The following is an 11,612-nucleotide window of genomic DNA, read 5'->3' as shown; positions in this document are numbered from 1 at the left end:
GAACCATACGCCGCTTTACATGAAATGGCCCTTTTGTGTCACATTTAAGGTTACATGATAATCGCCGTCTGAACACATATGCGGATGTTTCTAAATTCAACCTTTCACCATTTTCGTGTTTAAATTCTGCTGAAGCTTGTGATAGGGGGCGTGGATGGTAACTTGCACTTTCCAGTACTGTCCATGAACAGGCTTAATCAAACAGAGCCTGTAACATTGTCAATTTTGCCGTGTGGGGCTTTCTTTGGGGATTCTTTTTTTCTTCTATTTTAACTATTCCAATGTAGAACAGCAAATGTGCAAGCAATTCTAACTTTGGGTTAAGCCAGTTTATCCATAATACCAGCATTTATGTTATATATCAGGGTCAACTTACTACTAACTTTAAATAAAATAGATAAACACAGAATCCCTAAAGAAAGCCCAACACGGCACAATTGTTAAATGTCAGTTAGCTAGTTGTAAACCATAATAATGAGGAGTAAAATATTCAAGAAATATATCTTATTGGTACCTGACTCCACGCACTGCAGTGTGAATGTACTTGATAGCTAATGCAAGTTGGAAAATAATCTTCACTCTTTTCACTGCATTTAGTTTCACTCTTGCATCCTTGTTTTCTCTGTATTCTTTAAGGACCGTGAAAAGGTCACCATTTCTGCAACGTGGAGTGACAAACCAAAACTCTTTTCTCCTGAAATATGTAATATGTAAAAAATACGTTATTTTTTAAAGCCATTTTGAAGACTTTTCTGTTTTTATACTATATACTATAAGCCAGAACAATATCAAATCTGAAAATGGGATTTTTGCGGGGAGACTTTAAAAAAAGGTCACACGGCACAAATATGATCTCCGAGCTTGAAGCATTTTTACCCAAAGTACATGATTCATAAAATATTTATAGAGGTCTACTAAGCAATGATATATTCCAAATATAGAGACATAATATTCATAATGTGTTTTCTCATACAAGACTATATCAACTAAGCAACCACAGAGTCGGGCCCATCATATCTAAACTGTATGCATTGAAGTTTTCCCAAATAAAGCTTAAATAATTTTTCCTACACACACTAATATTTACTGAGTGACCCCCGGCCTGGGACAATATTGTACCGAGGCAATTATTTTGTGACTCACAAATTAATGAACAGGCCAAGTATTTAAGTTATATTTTTCTGGGCCTTCGGGATCATTGAGTCCAGCACTTTTAAGTGTTGAGAACTGAGTACCGCTCCAGCCGGTGCTCAGCGGTGTGAGGCATGTTGCACTTTTTCATTATAATTCATGTACAGACTCATTCAAATAGGGTCTGCAATTTTCATATAATTTTGCTGTTTAAAGTGCTTCCGAGAGGTCATTTTTCCAGACATTTGGGCATCTTAATTTCAGACAAATATATTTCGAGCGTATGACATGTGCAATTCGCGTATAACAATCTTTCAAAATGTCACTTTAAATTGCTTATCGGCATGAATGTGGTGCAATGATGACGCACAAGCAGTAAGTTTCTTACCCATCACACTGTTGAACCATTGATGCAGCAAGCAACGGAAGAATAAATGGGTGCACAATTCTTGATGCTATCATTTCCTGAAAATATATGTAAAATTTGTGAGGCACTACTTTTTGTGCCCCACTTAAGTGGCGGGCATTTAGATTTACCCTTGTCCGTCCGTCCTTCCGTCCGTCCGTCCGTTCACTTTTGTGTCGCACGTAACTCAAAAAGTATTTGACTTAGATTCATGAAACCTTAACAGGAATGTTGATCAGCAGATGTAGTTGTGCACCTGGGTATTTTCGTCTGGATATTTTTAGTATTTTCAGAGTTATTGCCCTTGACTTAGTAAAATTTTGCAATTTTCAACTTGTGTCGCATGTAACTCAAAAAGAATTTGACCTAGAGTCATGAAACTTTACAGGAATGTTGACAGCATGTGTTGTTGTGCACCTGGGTATTTTCGTCTGGATATTTTTAGTATTTTCAGAGTTATTGCCCTTGACTTAGTAAAATTTTGCAATTTTCAACTTGTGTCGCATGTAACTCAAAAAGTATTTGACCTAGAGTCATGAAACTTCACAGGCATATTGATCAGCATGTACAGTTGTGCACCAGGTATCTTCGTCTTGATTTATTTAGTATTTTTAGAGTTATTGCCCTTGACTTAGAATTTTTTTGCAATTTTCAACTTGTGTCGCAAGTTACTCAAAAAGGATTTGACATAGAGTCATTAAACCTTATGGACAGGTTGCTCAGCTCGGGTTTCGCTTGTGGATTTATCCAGTATTTGTAGAGTTATTTCCCTTGACTTAGTAAAAAGATTGACAGAACAGTGGCGCGGTGGGGGCACCCGTGTCCTATGGACACATTTCTAGTTGCTCAATGGTCTTTAGGATATTTCTATAGATATACCAGCAATATATAATAGAGTTTAAGCATAACAAATCATATTAAATAACCTATGTTTTAGATTCTATACTCAATAGTTTTACACCAATGAAATAATTGATACAGTTTTATAGAAACCTACAAAACAATGAAACACAATACTGCACAACTTAATTCCAGATATTTTTAGGAATGTATATATATCACAATATACGACATTTTTTAAACCCCACTTCCATACTGGTCAGCCACAACGAATATAAAAATGCTGGGCAAAATAAATACAACAACAACAACAAAACTGGGAGCATCGCCCGAAATTAATTTCAAGTTATCTGTCTTGGAATTTTATTTGTTTGTTTAAGGTCATTTCAAAAGCAGAAACCTTAAAAGTCTTGCACACATTGGTATATGTTTTTCACCAATTCATTGTTCACGTACACAATTTTGCCGGAAATTAAAGACACGTTAGTGGTTCTTTTATTAAATTAGAGCAGGGTGACTAAAATGTCTTGAAAAAGAAAATGTTTGATCTATTTTAGATGATTGGCAAAGGGATAACAATCAAACAACTTTAACAATTTATTCTTTAAATTTTGCACAATCACAAGAATAGAAGACAGATAGGGCAAAATAAGTCATCTGTTCGTATCCGCAACACCTTAATTATTTCTGTTGCAAAGTCGGCAAACTGTCGTCTTCTTATGTTTTGCATACACTTAAAGCGTATGCATATTGGGTATAAAAGCACAACTCGGCGTGTTTTACGCCACTCAAGACTTACAATTGGTAACGTAACTCATCGTTCTAGCATTCGGGTAATTTTTGTAAGGATGGAATTGTCACAAATTTAAGATATCTCTTATTCCAGGTTTCGAGTCTTTAACATGGATTTCATGGTGGAAATTGAGTGGAACAACGAGAGTGTTTGGTAAAAGTTACGAGCTGACATTTCAGTTTCATTTATTAGTGCCGTAAACAAGAGCTACAGAACTTAGACTAAACGTTTCGACAATTTGGATGTCCCTTGAAGGGCAATAGATTTAAGAAATGCCCCATAGGCTATAGGTTATATTCAAAGTTTAAAAAAAAATCAAACATAAAACAAGATGATAAGAATTGCAGATAGCTTTTCTTTTGGCTGGCCTGTCGGTGCTGAATACGAGGAAAAGAAAGCAAGGGAGAGTTCTAGATTCAACCATCAAGATAATAGTTCTTTTTGCAGCGTCAATAACGTTAAGACATTCATTTCCAAAGATCTGTTATAGAAAACCATCGTTGGTACCAGCGGGATGTCGTCTTCTGCTGTTCGTACAGAGAGGATGATCATTTCGTTAACAGCTATCCGGACGTCTTGCGTCGAAAACTTCGACCCATGTCTCCAGGAACTGCTGCCACCGTCACCGTTGGCTGTTTAGCCGCCCAAAACGCAGCACAGCACAATTACTTGGTATTTTCAGAAATTTTAAGTGGGGTTTCAAACATTGTCCTTCGTACAATTTTCTTATAATTATTGTTATTTATTACATAATTTGGAAAAAATACGATAGTTAAAGATAAAGTTTGTTTAGAGTAGAGACTATTGTCACTTTCTAGTTCTACATTTTTGTTCGACAGACATGTCGGTGTTGCCGCGCGAAAACTTTTACCTTGGGCATAATATTTTAAGTTCTTTGTGTATTGTCTTTATACTTGGCCATAACAACCCTTGGGACCATATCCTCAAGTATTCCAGACTAAACTTGACCTTCAGTCATTAATGTTCTTGACCTTCAAGGTTTAATGTCTAAATTTTGCTGAGTTTTTGCTGATTGTTGCCATTAGTGGCTTAAACATTGTTATTTGTGAATTGATTGTCTTCAAACTTAAACATAACAATCTTGTAGGTTAACTCTTAAACATAATAAGACAGACTTCGACCTTTACCTATAAATGACTTTGACCTTGAAGGTCAATTACTTGAAAATTTCATTTTTCTTTGCTGTAACTTTGTAAATTGTCAGAAAAAAATCACCACACCAAAATAGGTGTTTTCTTAGTTGGCATATAATAAAGAGAAATAACACAAGTGAAGGGTTTCAAAAGAAAAAAAGACAGGTGCTATTAATGTATTCTGCTACATGCATATAATCTTAACAAAATGTGAAAAGCCCTATCATCTGCAAATGACCAAACAATAAGCTCATTGAAAAAAGTAGGACGTACCCTTTTAACGGATTTTTCTTGTCCATTATCTAAAGGTATCTTTTTGACGACAACATCCATCCCAAAACGTTTTGATGGACGACCACCTGAAGTTAAAGGAGAACTAACAAATGAACCAAGCTTTCTTCCGGTTAGCAAGGGAATATTGACGTAAGAGCTTTTCAATTCGTACAAAACATTTTTCAGACATAGTGATAATTATATGTTTGCTTTAATGTTGCTGTATCATTGATATATTTGGAAAAGTGATCACTCGGAAGCATTAAATTCAGTAAAATTACATGAAAATTGCAGATTAGGTTTGATTAAGTCTGTAAATGAGGGATAATGAATAATTGCAATATCCCTCACGCTCCCTACTACCGACTGGAGCGCTGGTCAATTTTCAACACTTATAATGTATTAGAATTAATGACCCCGAAGAACAAGAAAAATATAACAACAGTGAAATGAAGTACAGGCCAACTTTACGGCTGCCACGCGGCACTTTACACCTGAAATTGTCATTATAAACTATCAGCGAATGTGTAAATCTTTTTAAAGATGAATAAATGTCACAAGCAAATCTTGACATACCTTTTAATGTTGATCTGTTTGAAAACCATTACTGAGATTCTGTGATATCTCAATAAAAATGCAACAATATCAAATATTTAGAAGGCAAGTTATTTCAACATTAGATTTAATCCTTTTAAGTGATATTAAGTAATATTTTGACGTACTTCCATAAACTTTTCCAAATGAACCCTTGCCGATTTCATCGGTATTTTCATTTCTTAAGTTCCTTACTGTACTTTCTGTAAGCTCTATTAAGCGACCGTCATACAAACAAGAATATTCCTGTGACATCTGTTCACTTTCCTGTTCATCTTGCACAGACAGTATTGGTTGACTGCTACCACTGTGATCTGAAGTCGGACATTGAAAAGGTGATATGATGTTAATGTTTTGACTTCTCTATACAAAATCAGGCATGTGACAATTAATGCAATCTCTGAATGTTATAACTACTTGTTGCTTCACTTTAAATCGCTACCTCTATTCATTCACCGACCAATTTATTGTCAGAACACAGCTCCTTATATGTCATATTTTATGATTGCATCAAACAGATTTACTGACGAGTCATTCATAATTATTTATATCAAAAAGTGCTCCATGTTTATAACAGTTATGTTGGGACTCGCTTTCACGCAATTCAAGTATTGCAGCCAATATAATTCAACCTTTCCTTAATAAACAACTAGTATAACCACGTGTTTATCTGTTTAGATAGTGTAGTTATTTCCATTATACAACAAATTCTTTATACTGGAAATATTTTTGAAACATGACAAATGTCGCAATTTTGTCAAAATAAACATAAATATGTTCGACTAAAAGTATCTTATAAACTATTTTCCAGACACAATTGTATTGCTGTGGTAAAAGTTAGATTTATCTTTCAGTAAATGGTATGTTCAAATACTTTACATCGGTGTAGTAATACACCTTTAAATTTTTCACTTCCCAGTAAAACTACTTGTAAAACTACAAATATTCTACCATTCTTTTTACTCAGTTCTACCGTAACTGAATCAAATTGTTTATACTTCAAGTTACAAATAATCTACCTTTATTATTAGTCAGTTTTCCTGTGACTGAATCCAATTGTTTATTCTTCAAGACATCCAGTTTCTTCTTCTTATCTTCAATATCCATATTCATCTTTGAAGAAAGTCGGAGAATGGCCTGAATATCAAGAAAACAGTTTTGAACGCTATTTCAAAACTTTCGGAATAAAAGTTATTTATGCTTACGACAATAAAAGTATTATGCAACCAATTTCACCTTTAAAACTCAAGAATAGACTTGTTAATGCGGTCTGAAAAGATGTTTCAAACCTATTCCAAAACAGCGCTATAATTATTATGTTTATACAAAAGAATTATATTTTAGATTGGTTCAAACAAATGTAAGGTAGAGTAACTACAAAATTAAGTAAGAAATAGTTGCTCACTTAACAAACACTTTCCACACTAAACTGTGAATATGCGTTCTTAAACTGAGAATAACAAGGCATATAAATTTAGTAAGTACACATGTACGAGAATTGTCCCAAAATAAAGTGACAAATCTTATAGACGGTTAATTTCGAACGACAATAAATAATAATTCACACATTTAACCTATAAGTTTATTATTTTACATCACAACAAATCATTGAAAACATTTATACTCAAGTTACTTAGTTTTTGTCAATATTTACGACATTGGATTGAGTTTCCGGCGCATGTCAAATAATTTGCATTTCGTTTATTGCAAATATCTGATAATGTCTCAGCACAATATCGCACTGACGTCCTCTGCTGCTATGTTGACATGAACGAGACACACACAATTAAAATATCTCATAGATAAAACGTGAGGTAAAATTGCGACGTCCGAAGAATGTGCTGTGCAGCGAACAATTCATAGGTGTTTAAGGAGTATTTCGGGATGACACCTGTTATGATTTTTCAACAAATAAACCGAATGGAATAGATTAGCAACATATTCCGAACATTTGTTTACAAAAAAACATGAACAGAACCAGAGTTCTGCTCTACAGAAAGCGAGAATAAGGAAATGACGAATAGGAAGACCAATCTTCGTCGCCTATTTTCCTAAAACAGGGGCAACGAGACCGGAAGCTCGTTCATAGCAGGATATGTAATGTATGCCATTCAAACATTCAACAAAGACTAACACTCTCATGATTTTGTCTGTATTTGCCGATTCCTGGGTGAATCTTCTCCGTTTATATTGAGATTATTTGAGAAAGGTGCTGAATATGAAAGGAAAAAGAAAACAAAATAATCTCTTGGAAATGCACCAAACTGAAAATTCGCAAAGAATTAATGACATTAGAGTTTTAAAGGGAGAGGGTATAAAACAGTAATAAATATTAAACCAATTATGCTAAAACTCCCACACACTACCGTACAAACTTTAAACAAATACCGGCATATTAAAAGAAAAGGAAAGGTAAAGATAATAGAAAATTTAAGGGTATCAATTAAATAGTTATGGGCCTGAAATATGTAACATATACAGTCATACAAATAACAAGACATACTAACGAATCGTCACTAATGGGAAGATGAGGTGCTAACGATACGCACTTTTTTACAAGAAAATAAAGAATTGACTTTTAATGTTCATTAGCTAAACCACTTTTGAGTTTAAACCAGCTAAAAGTGCACCAAACCTACTCCTGGCCCGAGTATGTTTCTATAACACGAGAAAAAATATTTCTGCCAACAGAACTACTATAATTGTCAACGAATACTACAGACATGTGAAATTCAACAAAATACGAAAAACAGGGTAGTTTCTAAAGGAGGTCAACAACAGCAAAAATGTCAAATGACCGTGTGTATACATATGTAGTAGACTCGAATAACCAAAATGACCAAATGAAAAAAAAAATCAACATCATTTAAAAGATCAGGTTTTCTTATATCCAGTCGGGAAAGGTCTTTTTATTGTTTTTGAATTTAGATATTAATTCAGAATTTCAAGTTATTTTTTTTCTGTACAAGCTTACCTTTTCTGCTAGGCTCCACATGTTTTCAAATTCTTCCTGCTCCAATGAAGCAACTTGCATCTTTAGCATCTTTGCGGAAATGTTTAAATTTCATTTGAGAATAAAGTATGTATATTTAAACAAAAGATGGCAAGCTGTCTAGATGCACTTATTTCAATTAAAAATGATTTTTTAAATAAGTAAACAGTTTATATACAAATGTACCTTTTCTGCTAGGTCCCACATGTCTTCAAATTCTGCCGGCTCTAATAAAGCAACTTGTTTGTGCAGCATCTATTCAATTGTTTTAAACATTAAAAAAAAGTACAAAGTAGAAAGAACACATGTATACTATAATATAACATACAAGACCATGCGGGTAATTTTGCAAAACATTTTGTCCGATCTGTATATAATATCAAGGTTTTGATCAAGTTACTTTGACAGGTTTTCACACATATTAACAAACGGTTCACCAACGACAACTGGCATTAATTAATATAAGTTGTAAATTTGTACCAGATTTACTGGCAATATCTTAATAATAATTTGAGGTAAAATCAATAAATAATAAAATACCGTTTAAATTGTAAATACAAAAAAACACTGTTTTACACAGTAAGAATTTAGTTTAAAATTATATCAAGAAGCAGTAATATAATTACATAATTCCTTAAATTCCTCAATCGAGCAATGTCAGCTTCCTCAGTAACTACAATGTCGGGAATCTTGCTGTTGTTAGTTACACCCCACCATTTCGAATTTGACTTAAGTCCACAGATGTGTCTGAGTAGATAAGCTAAGAGAATAACGTCGAAAGTGTCAGAAGAAGGTGGATAATATTGCGGAAATAAAAGACCCCATTGCGTTTTATTAAGAAGATTTTTTTTCTTTCCATAATTTAAGATATTCATGGAATTATGTATCGTCGTATGAATTTGGTGTGGCGGTACAGCGAAATCAAATCGTGCCCTTAACAAGGCGGCTACCTCTTTTACTATAAGCAAATGCATACGTAAGTAATAAGCCTCTTTGTTTTCGAGATAGACAGGCACTCCAGCAGGAGCCCCAACAGGTGCTGTCCACCCAGGTCCTCCCCCATGTATATGTACTCCTGCTACCACAAGACCTCCCCCAGAAGCCATTTTCTGTTTTATATCTGCAACAAATCATTTTCATTTATGTTTGTCGTTACAGTTTAATATAACAATAAACAGAACAAGTGTCCCGAACAAAACGCATTTATATTACTTCCGCCAAAATTAAAGAAAAGTCAGGCGACTGAAATGATCTCCGATAAATGCAAGTACCTCATTTCCTATGCCATATCCCCAATCTGAATTAATTCGTGATTTTCTAGTCTGAGTCACGGTACAGTCGTTTGACCCTTGTTGTTTTATGTCTTCCATCGCGGTTTTACATGAACCAAGTGAACTTGAGTACCTTTGCTCTATTTCAAATAACACAATTTTTTTTCTAAAGAAGTATGCGTTATCTGAGATACCGCACTGTAATTGACGATAAAGCATATTACTGACATAGCTTAGAAACATCAAAGACAAATCAACGTATTATGTGTTAATAGTTAAATACCAGAACCCAGATAACGTCATAATCATCTTATTACGGTAGGACAAAAGAACATTAAGTAATAGCTAAGAACTAGACCGAAATAAAACTGTTTAAAATATACGTTCTTATGTTTTCCAGACATGACGGCCTAAATAATAATATAGGCTTATGGCGAGTAGGAACTACAGACACTATTTTGCAGCCAACACATATCACTTATTTTGTAAAGAATAATGTTCTTCTAGGAAATCTTCTTTCGTTATATACATAGCTCATAGCTCATGTTTCAATTTACATGTTCAGAGGTGACTTCAAATTCAAATTGTTTTGTTCTATATGTTAAAGCTGCTTCATAAAAGCAATAGTATTCACCACTTCGGTTTCGGTTCCTTAAATGCTTGTGAGGTGACTGATCTGTCACGATTTGAGGTCCGTATCTCACTTCACAAGATCATAATGGTAAAAATGATTAACGAGGAATAAAATCATATTGTTTGAATAACAAACTTTCTAATAATTGTACGGAAAACGATTATCAGCCAGCTTGTATATTAAATACCTTCCGCGGATATACGCGCTAGATCTTAGCGGTCCGAAAAAAAAGCAACAAATAAGTAACAACACAATAGTGCCTGCTCTCGCAACCACTTTACGTAGTTTTTTTTTTTTGTCGGACCAACGAAGCAACGTTGTATGATATTTTTCGACACAACTTCAATTTGAAACAAGCTTCTCTCAGTTCTATATATATGTAAATCTGGCTTTTCATGAGCTATGTGTTGTATTAAAAGTATAAACATTTGTGTTTATATATAAGACTGATCTTAAGTTCTGATTATTACAAAATAGTCTATGTTCGTTCCAAATTTTAATCTATATTCAACCAACTCTTGCGGAAAATGTTTTCAATTTCCGTCATTTTTGGGTTAAACCCCTCATTATTGATCAGTTTTTGTATATTTATGGATTACATTCCTTTTTCTTTACAATATGTTATTCACAAACTTAAGGTTATCAGTGAGTAAAATACAATGTTAATCAATATCCTTTTCCGTCTTCATTGGTGATACTGGTTTTATTTAACTGTTCTACTTTCGATCGATTTAAATCTTTGAAGGTCAATATATGTAATATTTGTGTTGCTCCTTCCATAGCGACTTCGAACGCATTATGCACAAACACAATACACTTTTGATTCAACTTGTTTTAAAATCAAGTTTACAGCAGTATATAAATCACTATTTGGCTGTTTCAATAAATATGATTTTCACAAGTTTGAAAATTAGAATAATTATATCTCCTTTCCCATGTCCGCGTATATAGTTCAAATAACTTATCTTAAAGAATGGGAATGCTTAAACCATGATGAAATTACGAGTTTATAATTGAACGTAAAAGAAAGAAACCTACAAAAATGCCTACGCACATAAGCATTTGAAATGTGCATGATGAGTAATAATATTTGTACTTGTATTCAGTAAACCTTTAAACACACTCACATTGATAAGTATTTGAAAACGAAACTTGGGGTTATTAAATTGGTGCTTCTTTCGGTTTTAAAATTCTTAAATTCTTAAGGACATCTCGTAAAATAAAGTCATTGAATGTAAATATATGATAATATGTTTTTATAATTACCTTTTTGTGATATAGCAGTCCATGTAGCACATAAAAATAAGCTGGCAGTTAATGTCTTGAATTTCTAACGCTATTTTGTAATGTACGTTAATCAATATTGATAATAGTATGCGTATAGTATGCGGGTTACGTAATAATATGCGGACAGGCTGTCCTTATGAATATAAATGGCATACATTTAATCAATTTAAGAAATGAGCCAACATCACCCATATTCCATAATGATAATTATAACACTATGGTTAAAATACATAAAAC

At 33.6% G+C, this 11,612-nt stretch overlaps 1 protein-coding gene across 2 annotated transcripts; it reads right to left on the bottom strand.

Moving 5' to 3' along the window:
- Nucleotides 1-485: 485 nt before the first annotated feature.
- LOC132716459 (uncharacterized) lies at nt 486-9,293 on the bottom strand. Of its 2 annotated transcripts, XM_060699746.1 has the most exons (7): nt 8,810-9,293; nt 8,370-8,438; nt 6,211-6,328; nt 5,320-5,505; nt 4,598-4,683; nt 1,520-1,596; nt 486-694 (listed from the first exon to the last, which is right to left on the bottom strand). In XM_060699746.1, the coding sequence occupies exons 1-7, from the start codon at nt 9,287-9,289 to the stop codon at nt 505-507; spliced, it is 1,206 nt and encodes a 401-aa protein (XP_060555729.1). In that variant the 5' UTR covers nt 9,290-9,293; the 3' UTR covers nt 486-504. The 2 variants fall into 2 exon arrangements, with proteins under 2 accessions (XP_060555729.1, XP_060555737.1); XM_060699754.1 differs by lacking the exons at nt 8,370-8,438; nt 8,810-9,293 and adding an exon at nt 8,166-8,353.
- Between the last annotated feature and the right edge of the window lie 2,319 nt (nt 9,294-11,612).

The sequence above is a fragment of the Ruditapes philippinarum genome, unplaced genomic scaffold (assembly GCF_026571515.1).
Source record: "Ruditapes philippinarum isolate M1 unplaced genomic scaffold, ASM2657151v2 ctg15683_1_1_1_1, whole genome shotgun sequence".
NCBI classification, from domain to species: Eukaryota; Metazoa; Mollusca; class Bivalvia; order Venerida; family Veneridae; genus Ruditapes; species Ruditapes philippinarum.
The sequence above is the reverse complement of the archived record's forward strand: the minus strand, read 5'-3'. Positions and strand labels throughout refer to the sequence as shown.